Source organism: Macrotis lagotis, chromosome 1, assembly GCF_037893015.1.
Source record: "Macrotis lagotis isolate mMagLag1 chromosome 1, bilby.v1.9.chrom.fasta, whole genome shotgun sequence".
NCBI lineage: Eukaryota > Metazoa > Chordata > Mammalia > Peramelemorphia > Peramelidae > Macrotis > Macrotis lagotis.
Genome location: NC_133658.1, coordinates 875231765 through 875249178, shown reverse-complemented (window position 1 = coordinate 875249178; position 17414 = coordinate 875231765). Strand labels below are relative to the sequence as shown.

The following is a 17414-nucleotide window of genomic DNA, read 5'->3' as shown; positions in this document are numbered from 1 at the left end:
TGTCTCACATTTCATACTCTGTGACTCCTTTGGGTTTCTTTTTTAGGTTTTTTTTTTTTTTGCAAGGCAAATGGGGTTAAGTGGTTTGCCCAAGGCCACACAGCTAGGTAATTATTAAGTGTTTGAGACTGGATTTGAACCCAGGTACTCCTGACTCCAGGGCCGGTGCTTTATCCACTGCGCCACCTAGCTGACCCTAGTGACTCCTTTACTATGCCTCAGTTTCCCACTGAGTCTGAGGGTCTTTGCATGCAAGGAGTTAAAGGTTCCTGAGTTTTAATCCAGTCTCTACCATGGACTTTTATGAACTTAAAAAAAATTTTTTTTCATTTTTTTTGGGGGCAAGGCCATGGGGTTAAGTGATTTGCCCAAGGCCACACAACTAGGTAATTATTAAGTGTCTGAGACCAGATCTGAACTCAGCTCCTCCTGACTCCAGGCCTGGTGCTCTATTCACTGTGCAGCCTAGTTGCCCTAACTTTTATGAACATAACAAAAGTTTACTCACATTTCATATTCATTGACTTCTTTACTGTGTCTCAGTTTCGCATTGGATCTGAGGACCTTTGCATGCAAGGAATTAGAGGGTCCTGAGTTTTAATCCTATCTCTGCCATGGATTTGTGTGAACTTAGTGAAAATTGTCTCACATTTCATACTCAGTGACTCTTTTACTTTGCCTTAGTTTCCCTAGAGCAGGCCTAATTAAGTAACTATTTAGTACCTATCCTAAGAAATGCTAGGAAAAATAAAGTGATACCTAGGCTGTCACCATCACTGTTGCTATGCCTAACTACTGTAGTACTCTAGGGTTTATGAATTATTTTCTCCCAACGATCCCAGGATACAGGCAGTCTGGACATTAATACCCCATTTTTTGAGCTATAGAACCTGAGAGAGGGAGATACAGGAGCTAGCCTTGGAGTTTGACAGCTCATATAGATCATGGTTTCAACCAAGAACAATTTCAAGTTGGCCACTCTTTCAAGTGTGCCACAGTATCAAAATGTTAGAGCTAGCAGGGAACTTGGGACCTAGAATGTCAGAGTCCTTAGAACAAAGAATGTCAGAGCTAGAAAGGAACCTTAGAACTGAAAAGGAGCTCCATAGAATGCCAGAGCTGGAAGGGTATAAGGTTCATCTAGTCAACTCCTTCCTTTAGCAAAAGAGGAAACTGAGTCAGGATTTGATCACCATTTTCAAAGAGCTCACAGGTAAATAAGGAGATAACTCCTGAAAAGTAGATTGTGGTAACTGATAAAAGAGGTACCAGTTCTTGGGAATTCAGAAGCACCTCTGACCTGGGAAAATTCAGGGAAGGCTTCATGGATCTCATAATACTTGGCTTGGGCCTTCCCTTTTAGGAAAATAAACTAGAGACATTCCTGGTTGGCCTCCAACGAGGTACAGAGCGAGCCAAACATAGGGAAATGGTAGCTAGTCTTCTGGGGGAGGAGTGTAGCCTATGTGACAAAGAGTCATGGCAAATAAATCTGGATGGGTAAGTTGGGGCCCATTCAAAGAGGATCTTGAATTTCAGGTTGAAATTTTTACGGCTTTGCTCAGTTGGTAGGTTGAGGTTATTCTATCAGAGTTGTGCTTGAGGAAAATTCTTCTAGTGACAGTATAATTAGCTTAATTTCATTCAGCACATATTTATTGACTACTTAATGGCACTGGGGATATAAAAATGAGAACAGAGCAGCTCCTGCCCTCAGGGAGCTTGCATTCTATTGGGGAATAGAACTGGGTCATGAGTACAGGAATATAGGGGATCTACAAAGTAGGATAGAGTGAAGGAGGGGAAAGACTATGACTCTGCAGTCAGGGGATTTGTGTTCACATTTGACCCTCATGTTTGCTATCAGTCATCTGGGGCAAGTCATTGAACTACAAATCTGGTGGTTCAGCCAGTTGCTCTCTGAAGGTCTTCTCAGATCCAGGTCTATGGTCTCCTGATGTTAATTCTCATTGAATTCAGGAATTGGAGAATGGTATTGACTGGGGGTGGGGGGAAGAAACAGTCCAGAAATGGCCCCAAGTAGGAGTCAGAGTCATGAGCCAGGATTCTACCAGATGGAGCTAAAGAGGGAATGGATTAAATTCCAATCTAATTCAAAAAGCATTTATTATAAACTCACTGTGTGACAAGCATTGAGAGAGGCATTGAAGATACAGAGATAAAGGTGAAATGGTTCCTGACCTGAAGGTGTTTTAAATCCTACTGGAATTCTATACCTGATAAAACATTTGTATAAGCACACAGGGATGGGAGATGACCAAGGGAGAAGCTGGAAGCCCAGCTTCACTAAGAGAATAATGTAAAATAAAACTGAAAAGCTAAGGGGGAGCCAGGGAATGAAAGTCTGAAATGGAGGTGGGAGAGAGCAGAGATGGGGTGATCAAGGTGAAGGCTGCCCAACATGGAGGTTTGTGGAGACTGCCATAGCAAACAATCCCTTCCTTTTGTCTGCTTTCCAGGGGGGTTGGAAAGAGATTACATCAGTTAAAAAAAAAGAAGCATTGAAAGATCTTAGAGTAATTGATACGCAGGAAAACTCAGCAGATTAAGACTCTCCCTCACTGGGTCTCAATTTTTCATCTGAAAACTGAGAATTATCCTTATTCTATTGGTCTTTTCTGTGTGTGTGTGTGTGTTTGGTTTATGAATCAATGACCCAAAATATGTTCAGTCATTTCAGTTATGTCTGTTCTTCATGACCCTATTTGGGGTTTTCTTGGCAAAGATACTGGAGTGGTTTGCCATTTTCTTCTCCAGCTCGTTTTAGAGATGAGGAATCTGAGATAAATAAGGTTAAATCCTTGCTCGGGGTCACAGAACTGATATGGTTTTGAGGCCCCATTTGAGGTCCCATTTGAACTCAGGCCCCCCTGATTCCAGGTGCTCCTAGGCCAATAACTTAACCTCTTCATTTATTTTGGAGAACTGATTGAAGTTCCACCTCTGACACCTAATGGTTAAGTGACCCTGGACTGATTGTTTAATCTCTCAGTACTTTTGATGGCTTCTGAGATCATAAATTGCAGCAAAGATGTATTGAGTAGAGGGAATTCCCTCATCCAGTGAATTTGTACACCAAATGAGGTCATGGGATCAATCCTTATCTGTAATGCTGAAGGGGTTAGTCATTAACTAGTGAGAGAAATGCCAGAGTTCTGACTATCTAAGACTGTCAAAGAAAATAATCAAACATCTACTTAATAACTTTTGCCAGACTCTAACATAGTGATGCCAATTTGGTCCTCAGGAGGAAGAACCACAAGCAACCAAGCTTTGGTTAGACTTGGGATTGGGGTTGGGGGGTGAGTACAGAAAGAAAAAAGATAGATGTTTATATTCTCAAGCAATTTTATTATTAATAATGATAGCTAGCATTTACATGGTACTTTAAGGTTTGCAAAGTACTTTTCATATGTCATATCATTTTATTTTTACAATATTCCTGGGAAGAAAGTACTTTTAGAATGCCCATTTTATAGATGAGGCACACAGAGGTTAAATAACTTGCCCAAAGTTATACAATTAGCAAGTATCTGAGAATGGATTTGAACTCAGGTCTTCCTGACTCCAGTCAGGTCCACTGCTCTATCCAGGGTGCCATCTAACTGCTTCATGTTCACATCAGCATAGGAGTCTGTGAGGCCTGAACCTTCACAAGAGATCATTGGCCCAAGAGGGAAAGGTATGCCAGGAAAAACCTGGTTCCAAAAGTTTATTAATTCAGTACTGTGGGACTATGGCAAGAATAGTGGGTGGCTCTGGTGTCAGAGAACCTGGCTTCAAGTCCTGCTTTGGAGGCTTATTAACTGTATAACCTTGGGAAAGCAAAAATAATAACAACTCATTTATAGCATTTTTAGGTCTGCAAAATACTTTATATTATCTTGTTTGTTGCTCAAAACAGGCCTACAAAATAGGTGTTATCATTAGCTCCATTGTGCAGATGGAAGAAACAGAGGCAGAGGAGTTAAGTAACTTGTCCAGGGTCACACAGCTAGGCTGCATCTGAGGTAGAATTTGAATCAAGGTCATCCTGGTTTCCATGTTATTTATCACTGACTATGCCACCCTGGTACCTCCTTGGGTCTCCTTTGTTCTTATTAAGCACTAACTATATGGTGGAAGTAGAACTAAGTATGGGGATATAAAAACCCCCAAATGAAATAAATTTTGTCTTCAAAGCACTTATGTGACATTGTCAGGGGAACATTGTAAAGGGAAAGTAGTTGTAAAGCAGGAATGGGAAACACTCAGATGGCTGGTTGAATAAGGTTCATGAAATCATTTGATCTGGCATTGCCAAAGCAACTGCAGGTGGTACTCAAGATTCAATAAATCTAGATTTTTGGGGGGTGAATTAATTAAGTTAATTAAATAAATTAATACTTAAATAATAAATAATTTAATTAATTAAATCTTTGATCAAGTATAACTGGCTATTTTTTAAGCTGATAATTTTGTATGGCCCATGAATGATGTTATTGATATCCAGATGGCCCTTGGCAGAAAAAAGGTCCCCCACCCTTATAAGGAAAAGAGCAGAGTGCAATAAGGATCATAGGATCAAAGATCAACAGATGGAAGGGACCCTAACTTGTTCCCATCTACCCATTTTATAGAAGAGGAAACTGAGGTATAAGGCAAAGACTTGCTCATTCGCTCAGGGCGACAAAGTTGGTATTAAAGATGGGATTGAATTCAGGTCTTCCTGACTCTTAAGGGCAGGTTGCAACCCACTTTGCCATTGCTGATGGGAGCCAAATTGTACAGAATCATAAATGACAGGATAACAACTTGGCATCATATTCCTTAGGCAGTGGGGAACAACTGAAGGCTTTTGAAGGAGGGGCTTAATGGTGAGGGAGATTACATTGGCACTTGTTGAAAACTAAATTGGAGCAGAGAAAGACAGAAGCAAGCAAACTATGGGACAGGCACTGTCCTAGACACTGGGGATACAAAGAGAGACAAAAGACAGTCCCTGACCTCAAGGAGCTCTCCATCTTTCCTTTTTTAATTAAAATTTAATTTAATTTTTTCCAATTACATGCCAAGAAAGCTTTTCAACATTCATCTACTTGCATATTTATAAGTTACACAATTTTCTTCCACCCCTTCCCTCCCACTCCAATGGAGAACAGTCTAATGAGCATAGTACAATTATGTTTATCATGTTTACATATTAGTCATTTTGTGAATGAGGAATTAGGACTAAGCAAGAAGAAAGAAAGCCATGGGATAGGAAGGAAAACCAGAAATTTTTAAAAAAGTGTCCTTGATCTCTGAACTGCTGAGAGGAGCTGCATCCATTGTGAGTTGGTCACAATGTTGTTAATGTGTACAATGTATACAATGTTCTCTTGATCTAAGGGGCTTACACTCTAATGGGGGAGGCAATATGCAAACAAATTTGTACAGAAAAGCTTTAGATAGGTTGTGTAGAAAATAATAGAGGGAAGGTACTAGAATAAAGAGGCATTGTAGAAAAATATTTCTAGTAAAAGGTGAGATTTTTGTTTGAACTCAAAGGAAGCCAGAAAGGTCAGTAGTCAGAGCAGAGGAGAGAGAAAGAACATTCCAGGGATTAGGGAAAACCAAATGCCTGGGGGTGAGTTAGAAAGTCTTGTTCTTGGATCATCCAGGAGATCAGTGTCACTGGATCAAAGAGTATGTGTCAGGCCTAGGGTGTAATTTGGAAATATGTTAAATCCAGTTGTACTTATGCAACCTATGTCAGATTGTTTACTGCCATGTGGAAAGGGGTAGGAAGGGAGGGTGGTAGAAAAATGTGGAACTCATAATCTTGCAAAAGGATGAATGTTGAAAACTGTCTTTGCATGGAATTGCAGAAAAATGTTTAGAGTCATTAAAAAATAAATTAAATAAAAAAGGAGCTAAAAAAGGACTAAGATGTAAAAAGACTGGAAAGGTGGGGGGGCTAAATTATGAAAGGCTTTAGATAATACTAAATAGAAGATTTTGGATTTGATTCTGGAGGCAATAGAGTTTATTGAGTTGGGCCTGGTAGCAAATGGATCTAAACTGTAGGAAAATCACTTTAGTGACTGAATGGAAGATGGATTGGAAAGGGAGAGACTTGAAGCCAGCAGACCCAATAGGAACTATAGCAATAGTTCAGGTGTGAGGTGATGAGGGCCTTCACCTATGTGGGGACAGTGTGAGGTGAGAGAAGAGTGTTTAATGGAGAGGTATAAAATTGTAGTGTGTAGGTGTAAGCAAAGATAAAGTTGGTAGTTGCTTGGGAAGGGGGTGAAGGAAAGTGAAGAGTCCAGGTTGACTCCTATGTTGTGAATCTGGGGGACTGGAACAATACTGTTGCCATCTAAAGAAATAGGGAAGGTGGGGAGGGGGTTAGGATTTAGGGGAAAGGTAATGTCTGTTTTGGACTTGTTGGGTTTAAGGTGTCTGCTGGCCATCCAGTTTGAAATGTCTAAAAGGCAGTTGAAGATGCAAAATTGGAGATCGACTAAGAGACTAGGATAGGAATAGTAGATTTGAGAATCAACAGCAGAGATGGTAATTAAATCCATGGGAATAAATGAGGTCACCAAGTGAAGAAATATAGAGCTGAGAAGAGGACTCAGAAAGAGACCTGGGGGATACCTATGATTAGAGATGATCTGGAGGAAGGTTTAATGAAGAAGCTCATTGAACCCTTAATCCAAAACTTGAAAGAGTGTTATATTCTTTCATAAAAAAATAAAATGAATATTGTTCAGTGACAAGCAGTTCCATTTAGGCAGAGAACTATCAAACCCCCCAGGTTAGCTTTCTGGGCAATAGAGACAAATCCAACTAACTCTTCACTGAGTGTTGAAGAGGTTTCTCTCTTTAGCTTCTAGCAAAGCAAGGCCTCTCTATCTCATAGCCAAATAGAAGGAAAGCTTCTACTTCATCCTGTTCTTTCTCATCAAAACAGGTATCCTGGAGAGATTTCCCCTCCTTTGAGCCTTAGATGGTGTCCAAAAGCATTAACATTCAAATAGCACAGTAGTAGTAAGATTTCAGCCCTCCTTTGTCAGCCAAGCAAATGAAGAGCTCTCACATGTGACCCAACTCTTTTCCAACCAATCAGAAAAGCTATTTCTCTCTTCCAGACTGCAGGTTCCCATCAAAGCAACTGAAGAATCAATTATTTGAGATAGAAGCTTCTAAATCTTTTTTCCCTATCCTCTACTCATGGCTATGTCTGCACTTGACTGACTTTTTTTTACACCTTCCTGTAATTTCTTCTCAAATCGTTTTCTTTAGTTTCTTATATCTTTCCAGTGCTTCAAATCAAAGCCTCCAGTGGTCAGTGATTCATCTTTACCTTATGAGCCAAAACTTAAGAAAATCCATCTCTCTGTCAAGTATGAACCTATCTTCCCATGGTTCCTTGACAGTTCCTTGATGAATAGTTTCTCAGGTATAGATTTCAAAACTCTAAAATATGGTCATATGCCAAAGAATTGATGGACTGCAATGTTCTGTGCCCCTCGTTCATTTCTCTGCCTTCAAATAGTCCTCTCAGCACCTTAATCTGAGGGAAAGGTTTTCTAATTTTGGGTTTTAAAGTCCTTCACCACCTAGCCTCCCTCCTAACTTTCCAGGCTTCTGATACATGACTCTCCTCCACAAAATCTACTGATATTGACTTTATTTTGTTCCTTAAATAAGACATTATTCCTTTCTTTTTTTCTGCAAGGTTTTGAAAGCAATCTACTATCGACCCTACATTTATAACCATGCCAAACATAGATCCATATTGATCATTTTGTGGGAGAAGAATCAAATCCAAATGGAAAAAAGAATACATTAGAAAGAAAAAAAAACCAGACATAATACATAAGATAACTTTTAAAAATTGAAGATAATAAGCTTTGGAAAGACATTATTTCTTAACTCAATACATTTTTGCTAGCTGTCTCCTATGCCTGGGATGCTTTCTTCCTCATGTCCATCTTCTGGTTTCTTTGATTTCTTTCAGGAGTCATCTGGAATTCCCCCCCCCCCACCCCTAAAAGATGCCTTTCCTGATCTCCCTTATTTCTTCTAGTGACTGCCCTCTGCAATCTTTCCCAATGGATCCAAGTTGTTTGCATGTTATCTCTCTCCCATTAAATTGTAAGCTCTTTGAGGGTAGGGATGGCCTTTTCTTTTCTTTATATCTCTAGAGCTCAAGACAGTGTCTGCTTGGCATATAATAAATGTCTAATAAAGGTGTGTTGACTTGTGTTATACTTCAACATTTTATCTGAGATTTTGTCTCTTCACACATTAGTTTGGTCTGTTTTCTAACTTCTGATGCTCCCCTTTCAGCAGCCAGACTGTTTACATTCAAAAGGGGTGATTTCTTGCAAATGAGTGAATTGGCTAGATGACTCAATTCCTACATAATAGATGTTCCTATCCCAGATGGTTCAAAATTCTATTCTAAGGACTGGGCTTCCCTGCCCCTTTCAGAGAAGAAATCCTGATCCTAATTCTCCAAAGTCATCTTACTGCTGGTAGACAGGGAAAATGATGATGAGCTACTTTAGCCTGGGGGCTCTGGAGCATTTATGTCCCCAAAGAACATGTAAAATCCTGTCTACCTCCAATTCTGCCCAATGGAAGTGGTTGAGTTTTTATGCTTTGAACCCATTGCCTTGTACAGGACCAAGAGTTAAGTGGCTGACTCAGTGCAATGCACATAGTAGGTGCTTAATACAAGTTTGTTGAACCAAATTTCAGGAATGAGATAATGAAAGTCCAAAAGACTAGCCAAAAACCTTTGCCACTCAGTGTCTAAAGTGCCAAAAGGTTTTTCAGTTTGTGGGGAAAGAGTACTGGATGGGGAGGTCATTCATTAGTCATGGGCAAGTCACTTAACAGTACCTTACCTCAGTTTATTCTTCTGTAAAATGTTGGGGTCAGGGTAGGGCTTTGAACCAGATGAGTCTTTGTTTCATTTTTGTCTATCTGGCGCCTAGTTGATTGATTGCAGCCTTGTGACTTAACAGGTCCTAGAAATGTGTATGTGGTGTGTGTGTGTGTGTGTGTGTATGTGTGTGTGTGTGTGTGTGGTTTGTGTGATGTATGTTTGGTATGTGTTGTGTGTGTTGTATATGTGTTATGTTTTGTGGTGTGTATGTTGTGTTGTATGTGTGTGTGTTTCCATCCTGTTTCTTCGAGCAGAGGATGACAAAGGGACAACCCTTCAGCCCTATTTCCACATCTTGCGTCCTCTACCTCCTATCTGTAGTTGCAGCATTTTATTCTGATCTTGAAGATTGAGTTGGATTGTCAATTTGGAACTTAGATGGGGGTGGGGGAGGCAGGGCATGTTCTAAACATTCTTTGTTGATTCAGCCTTATCTGATCATAACTAACTCACTTCCTCATATGATATGCACAGATTAATCCATTGTGTTATATGATTGCCCTGTTTTCTTGGGCAAAGCTCAAACTTTTCCTTTCCCATGGATCAGAAGATCCACCAGGGCCATGACTGACATTTTGGATACTATGTCCAGTTCCCTTTGCATTGGATAATTTGTGTATGGGTTTGCCAGAGGTAGGGGGATTGGCAAAATATACTATAGTGGTTTGCCATTTCCTTCTTCAACTCATTTTACAGATGAAGAAACTGAGGCAAACAGGTAAAGTGACTTACTCAGGGTTGCCCAATCAGTAGCCAGGTTTGAACTCAGTAAGGTAAGTCTTTAAGGCAACATCTGAGGATGAAGGATGTTATAGAGAGAAGAGGAAGAGAAAAAAGGACTTAGAGGGTCTGAAAGGTAGATAGAGAGAAGCAAGAAAACAGGTACACCCACTCTAGGCTTTCCCTTTCTGACTCTGAGCCAGTTAGGGTGGGTTGGGGGTGGCAATGGGGGCTTAGCAATGTTAGTTGGATTCTTTGAGCTGGCTCACTGAAACTCTGAACAGTTTTCTGTCAGCTGTGTTTATGGACAAAGGTTTACCATATATATACATTTTTGTGCGTGCGCACACACACACACACACACACACACACACACACACACACACACTCTCAACCATCACAGTCTGAGCTATCATAGTGCTGGCTCAAGGTCCCAGCTAATGTCTTAGAATTCTGGTTCACTTCCCATCCCTGGGCCTCAATTTCTTCATCTGTCAAATGAAGAGGCTGGATTAGATGAATACAGAGATGCCTCTCAGCTCTAAACCCTGGGTTTCTAAATGAAATTGAAAAAACTTATCACCTTCTGGCTTTTTTTATAAGGTAGAAGTTGTTTTGAAAGTAACATGAAAGTTTCAAAAATATTCTGTGATGAGCTCTAGACCTGGAAGAAACTGGACACCTTATTTTATAGATAATGAAACTGAGACCTGCTAAATGGAATACTCCAAAGGACACACCAACTGTAATCACCGGAGAAGGGATTTGAAATGGGATCTTTTGACTTTATAGCTGAACCACTGAACCATGAAGACATGTCCTCATCATTCCCAATCCTGTTTACCAATCTAACTTGGAGGGCTGAATTGTAGAATCAGATTTATGTGACATAAATTTTAGACTATATATCATTCTGCCTGTCCTTGGCACATGCCATTGGCCCCACACTGAGGTTCCTACAATATTTATTCATTTAGGACTTCTTGGAAAAAGACCTGGGGCTTCTGTGAGTTATATCAGCAGCATATAGTCTCAACCTCCTTCTATATGCAGAGGGCTTTATCATCCTTATGGCATTGGTGATGGTGACAGTGACATATATATCTCTTTAGGTTTCCTAGCTTCTTTGCATTGATTTTATCATTTGAGCCTCACACTAACCCTCTGAGGGAGGCATTTTGAACCCAGTTTTACATCTAATGCAGTTGAGGCTCAGCGAATTTAAGAGGCTTATACATGACTCCACAGTGAGATTGGAAACCAGGTATCTATAGTTCTGTGTTCAAAACTATTTACTATACCATCCATGAATGGGTTAAATGGCCATCCTTTGAGACCTAGCCTTCCTAAGTTCAAAAAGCCTTATGAAAAAGATGACTTTTTTTGGAGGTGGTCCACAATTTATGCTAAGTAATAAAGACATCATAGCATGGTGGACAGACTACAGGTCTTGGAGTAAGGGAGACTAGGGTTTGAGTTTCACTCCTGATACAGATTGGCTTTAGGAACTGGACAAGTCACTTAAGTGACTTAAATTTCTTAGTGTCCAAAGCAACTCTCTAAGATCAAGGGTACAGAAGGACTTCAGGTTAAGCATTGGTAGAGGAAGCTTCCTCACTGGGAGATGCATAAATCAATTAAATCACCTCCCCCATCCCAAAGAGGGAAGATTATCAAGATGACATGGAGAGCCCATGCTGTATAAGAAAGTACTTTGGGACTATGGAGTCAGACAATGTGGGTTTGAATAAGTCCTATCTCAATCAATCACTTAATAACTATGACCTGGGGGAACTGCCTACCCTTTCTTGCTCACAGGTTCCCTACTAGAAAAGCTATGGGCTTGGACTAGATGACCTCTAAGCTCCTTTCCAGCTTCAGGTCTGGTACTATGAAGTATCTGTTGAAAAAAGTTGATTAAAAAAAAAGGATCCTTGAAATATTGAAGGAAATGGCATTCTGGGGGAAAGCTTAAAGTTTAGATTAGAAGTTGTTTTCATCCTCAAATAACTTCCTGTCTAGAATGGAGATAGGATAATACAAAAATACAGATTTATTTCATGATCTCACCAATATATAATTAGAGTAGAAGAGAGGTATAAAATGAACCCCCCGGGGAGGTGGTTGGGGAAATTAGGGAAGGCCCTCCTGGAGGAGGTGGTTTGATCTTTAAAGGTTGAGGAGGAATTCAGGAAGCAGTAAGGGAGAATGAAGGGGTTCCAGTTATTAGGAATAAGGTTAGGTAAGGGGCAACTAGGTGGCTCAATGGATAGAGCACTGACCCTGGAGTCAGAAGAACCTGAGTTCAAATCTGGCCTCAAACACAATAATTACTTGGTTGTGTGACCTTGGGCAAGTCACTTTACCCCATTGCCTTGCAAAAACAAAACAAAAAATAAGGTTAGGTAAGGCATGGAGATGGATGAGAAGGTGTCCTTCCAGGATGCAGAAGAGCCATCTAGCTGAAGCAGAAGTAATAAGATAAAAGGCTAAAAGGGTAGTGGAAGTAGTGGTGATAGTGGTAGGCAGCCTAGGAAGAGTCTTCAGTGATAGACAGTGTAGTTTTTTTTTTAATTTATTTTTTATTCTCATTTTGTACAAATGTTTTATTACATTAATAAAATATTCTTGTTTACAAGTAAACAAAATACCCCTCCTCCCCCATGAATATAGATAGACTTGCTTGGGCGAAAAAAGTAAAGGGGAGAGAAAAAAATTAAAATTTAAAAAATAATAGTAATAATTGTAGGTATGGCCAGGTGGCGCAATGGACGAAGCACCAGCCCTGGAACCACAAGCACCCGAGTCCATATCCAGCCTCGTAAACCCAACAATCACCCAGCCGTGTGACATGCAAGCCACCCGATCCCCACTGCCCTGCAAAAACCAAAAAAAGAAAGAAAAAAAAGACCCAAAATAAAATAAAATAGTAATAATAGTAGGGGTGGCTGGGTGGTGGACAGAGCATTGGCCTGGGTCCAAATCCAGCCCCAGACACCCAAAGATCACCTGCTATGTGGCCCCAGGCAGGCCATCCAGCCCCACTTGCCCTGCACCCTCCCCCAAATAATAATAACAAAAAATGTGCTTGAGTCTTTGTTCCAACACCAACAACTCTGTCATGGGTGGATCTCATTCTTTATGATAAGTCCATCACAAAAGTTATTTCCATATTTTTCCACCATTGCCATTGCTGATACACGTCCCTCCTTTCTTATTTCTCCGCTACCATGTACTCTATTTTCTCTCTCCTTTCACTCTGACTCTTCTGTAGGGTCGCTGAGTGACTCAGCAGACAGATCCCTGGTCCTGGGGCCAAGAAGCCCTGAGCCCCCATACCACCCCTTAGGCTCAGAATCCACCTGGTCCTGTGGTCCTGGGCAGGCCTTCCAATCCCAGCCCCTTGCAAGAAGTAAGAAAGAAAATGTGCTATATCTGGCCACTCTCCCCCCATGGTCCATCCTCTCCTCCTTTATTCACATCCCCACCCCTTCCCCCTGCTCCCCGCTCCTTCTTACTCCAGATGTCTATACCCCATTGAGTATATATGCTGTTTCCTCTCTAGCCATCTCTGATGAGAGCAAAGGTTCCCTCATTCCCCCTTGCCTCCCCACTTCCATATCATTGCAATAGCTCATTGTAATAAAAAAAAATCTTATGTGAAATATCTTGGACTATTCCCCCTCTCCTTTTTCTTTCTCCCATTCCATTTCCCTTTTTTCTATTGACTCCGTTTTTACACCATATTTTATCTTCGAATTCAGCTTTCTCCTGTGCTTCAACTATAAATGCTCTTTCTACCTGCTCTATTAACTGAGAAGGTTCATATGAGTATTATCAGTGTCATTTTTCTATGCAGGAATACATGCAGTTCATCCTCATTAAGTCCCTCATATTTCCCCCCCTCTCCTTCAATCTCCATGCTTCACCTGAGTCCTGCATCTGAAGATCAAACCTTCTGTTCAGCTCTGGCCATTCCAAAAGGAACATTTGAAATTCCCCTGGTTCATTGAAAGTCCATCTTTTTCCCTGGAAGAGGACATTCAGCCTTGCTGGGTAGTTCATTCTTGGCTGCATTCTAAGCTCTTTTGCCTTCCGGTATATTGTATTCCAAGCCCTACGAGCTTCCAATGTAGCTGCTGCTAAATCCTGTGTGATCCTGACTGCAGCTCCACGATATTTGAACTGTGTCCTTCTGGCTGCTTGTAATATTTTCTCTTTGACTTGGGAGTTCTGGAACTTGGCCATAATATTCCTAGGGGTTGGTTTTTTGGGATCTCTTTCTCTGGGGGATCAGTGGATTCTCTCCATTTCTATTTTGCCCTCTGCTTCTAGAATATCAGGGCAATTTTCCTGTAGTAATTCTTTGAAAATGCTGTCAAGGCTCTTTTCCTGATCATGACTTTCAGGTATTCCAATAATTTTTAAATTATCTTTCCTAAGTCTGTTTTCCATATCAGTTGTTTTTTCAATGAGATATTTCACATTTTCTTCTAATTTTTCATTTTTTTTGTTTTGAAGTATTGATTCCTGATTTCTCTTAAATTCATCAATCTCTCTGAATTCTATTCTTTGTCTGAAGGATTTGTTCTCAGAGAGTTTTCTTGTCTCTTTTTCCATCTGGCCAATTTTGCTTTTTAAAGCATTCTTCTCCTCAATAACTTTTTGAACTGTTTTCTCCATTTGACCTAAGCTGGTTTTTAGCATGCTATTTTCTTCAGCATTTTTTTGGATTTCCTTGACTAAGCTGCTGACTTCATTTTCATGTTTTTCCTGCATCTCTCTCCTTTCTTTTCCCAGTTTTACTTCCAACTCCCTCATTTGATTTTCAAAGTCTTTTTTGAGCTCTGTCATAGCCTGAGCCCAATTTCTGTTTTTCTTGGAGTCTTTAGATGCAGGAGCTTGTGCTTCCTTATCTTCAGACTGAGTATTTTGACCCTTCTTGGGCTCATGAGCAAAATATTTCTCAATAGTCTTCCTTTTGTTTCTTTGCTTGCTCATTTTCCCAGCCTGGGCCTGGTTTGGGGGTGCTTCCTGAGCTTTTGGGGCACTCCCACAAGGGTCTCAGTGTGTGAGGCTCTGTCCTCCCTCCTGGTCTGTGAATGACCATAAGCGCCCCCCTCTGCCATGGGGCTGAGGTGGGGGGGCCCTGCTATTCTATGGGGGGGCCTAGACTGGGATCAAGATCTGAATGTTTTCAGAGCCCCAGAGTCCTGTTCCAGGGCCAGAGGACAGAGCTCTGCAGTCTCTCTCTCTTCACTCCCCTCCCTCAGCTCAATGGGCTCGTGCCCTGGGGGCTCCTGCTTACTGGCTCCACCTGCTTCTGTTTCCTGGATAAGGGCTGGGGAAAGACCATGCTGCTAGCTGTGTGCCCTGAGGGCTGGGCTCCATGTGCTCACTTTGGCAGAGGTCCCCTGCCGTTCCCCCACTTTGTGCCTGGTGCTCCTCAGGGTGCAGCTCAGGAGACTCCCCCAGCTCCCTGGGGATGCCTCTGGGAGGTTGAAGTTCTTTGGCTCTGGCAGGGCACCCCTCTGGCGGGCCACCCCTCCGACCCTGGGGAGCAGAGCCTTTCTGCTCTTTTCCAGGTTACCTTGAGTAGGAGAACTCAAGGTTCTGTCTCTCAAAAGTTTAGTTAGAGTCCTTAGCTGATGAATTTATTAGAGAACTCCTAAGACTTGATCCCTTCTTGTCGCCATCTTGGCTCTGCCCCAACATTGTAGTTTGCACCTAGATCATACTCCCCTGGCATCTCCTGGCTATCCAGTTCTTCTTCTCCCATTCCCCAGAGTAGTTCATCTTCCTGCAAGGCTACTATGTCAGGGATGTGACTAGACCAGATGTTCCTTAGAGTTCAGTTTGATTTCATCTAACCCATTGATCAATTCTGAAATATCCTTCTACCTTGTGTTCTGTAACCCATCCAGCTGGGTTTCTCATTCTCTGCTTGAACTCACCCTACTTCTCCTTTGTTGATCCAGGCCTTTACACTCATCTGACCAGCTAACTTCTCCCTTTCCTTCTTTCACTTTATTCAGGAGACCAGTCAACTCAAGAGGTCCCAGGGGCTTCTCCTGAGGCTGAAGAGGACCCTGGAGAGGTTTTTGAATTTGATGACAGTGATGAAGAGGAAGAGACCTCCAAAACGATCCCAGAGAAGGACGGAGAACCCCCACTCATCCACTTTGATGCTGTTCCCATCACTGGTGAGTAGAATCTAGGAAGCCCAGGGCCCTTTCTCCCACTGACTGGCTTTTCTCTCTAATTCACACTAGTTCTGGTAGGTCTTAGCTCATCTCATACTCTTGGAAAGCTAAATTGGGAAAATTCCTTCAGCTTCTGGGCTCTGGGGATTCCACATTCCTTGGATTTCTGGAACATCTGGGGCTACTTTGGCACTTTTTAAATGGATGTTTTGGCTGAGTTGGCTTCATTCTGGAGACAGTTGCACATAAGGAGGTTTCTGCTGAAGCTCGACTCCCCCTCAACAAGCAGAGGAAGAGGCCTCTTATCCTGTATTTAGCAGTTCATTCCCCTGCCTGGGGAGACCCAGAGAGGGAGGGTTGGGGGAGACAAAAGATCTCACTGGTATTTGGACTCTGTCACTTGAGGAATTGAGCTGAGGACTGGATTGACAGGAACTTCCTCAAAGCAGAAGGACAACAGGCTCCTTGACAGGCTCGCCCTCCCCAGTGAAGTGTTGGTTGGCTGCCATCATCTGGAGTTTCGAGCTGGGCTGTTGAGGGAAGGAAGGGGCACCCTGGAAGAGGTGGGAGTGGTGGTAATCATGGCTTACACAATTTCTGGCCTTCTCTGTGGAGGCTGTGAACCCTGGGAGAAAGGCCCTCTTGAGCTGGTGATGGGGGTTGGGGGGAGGTGAATTCGGGCACCAGGAAGATCCATGAAAACTGGAAACACTGGCTGAGATCTGTGTCCTCACAAGTCTCCCCTTCCCCAAGAGGAGGTTGGGAAATGGGGCAGGGGTGTGCCAAGTTCCTTTGGGACCAGCCAAACTGGGGATAGCACAGAGCTTCAGGGCTAGGTTGGAGTAGGGATGAGGGGGACACTGTAGGGAGGTCATCACCCTAACTGGTTCCCCTTTCTGTTTTCCCTAGATCCTGCAGCTGCCCAGTCCCAGACAGAGTAAGTGAATTCCCTTTCCTTTACTTTGGTGTGTTCTAAAATGGTGTTAAAAGAGAAATCTGAGGCATAGGGAAGGAGGAAAGTGTAGGGAGTAGAGATGGAGAAATGACTTTCATCAGCAACCTGGGAGATCTCACTGTCTGAGGGAGAAACAAGATGCTCAGATCAGGAAGTCTTTCTCAAAGCAATAACTGTATTTAGTAAGAATGCTATCATTTCCCCTGCCTTCTTAATGACTAGCAGTGTGACCTTGGACACATTGTTTAACCTCTGTGGACCTCAGTTTCCTTGTCTGTAAAATGTGGATATTGGAATAGATGACTCCTAATGATCCTGCCAGCTGGAAATTTGGGGTCTTGATTTTGATGCCTTTTATTCTGTTCAGAAAGAAAAAGGACCATCAATTATTCATTGTGTGACCTTGGACAAGCTCAGTCTCCTCTGGGAAGCTCTTGCACTTAGTATATAATGGGGAGAATAATATTCAGGGATGTTCTGTGACCATTAACATGCTTTACATTCAACCTTCATGGTATCCTCATTCTCTACCTCTTACTTGGCTGTGTGACCTTGACTGAGTGACCTCCCCTTCCCCAGGTCTCAGATC

General features: G+C 42.0%; 1 protein-coding gene across 4 annotated transcripts in view; it reads left to right on the top strand.

Annotated features, from left to right (window-relative positions):
* The window catches only part of ARHGEF10L (Rho guanine nucleotide exchange factor 10 like), a 252095-nt gene that overhangs the window by 77705 nt on the left and 156976 nt on the right, over positions 1-17414 (top strand). For all 4 annotated transcript variants that reach the window (XM_074218287.1, XM_074218283.1, XM_074218284.1 and 1 more), the window contains exons 3-4: positions 15703-15870; positions 16780-16807. In XM_074218287.1, coding sequence (XP_074074388.1) covers positions 15703-15870; positions 16780-16807 — 196 coding nt within the window. The remainder of the gene's footprint in view (positions 1-15702; positions 15871-16779; positions 16808-17414) is intronic.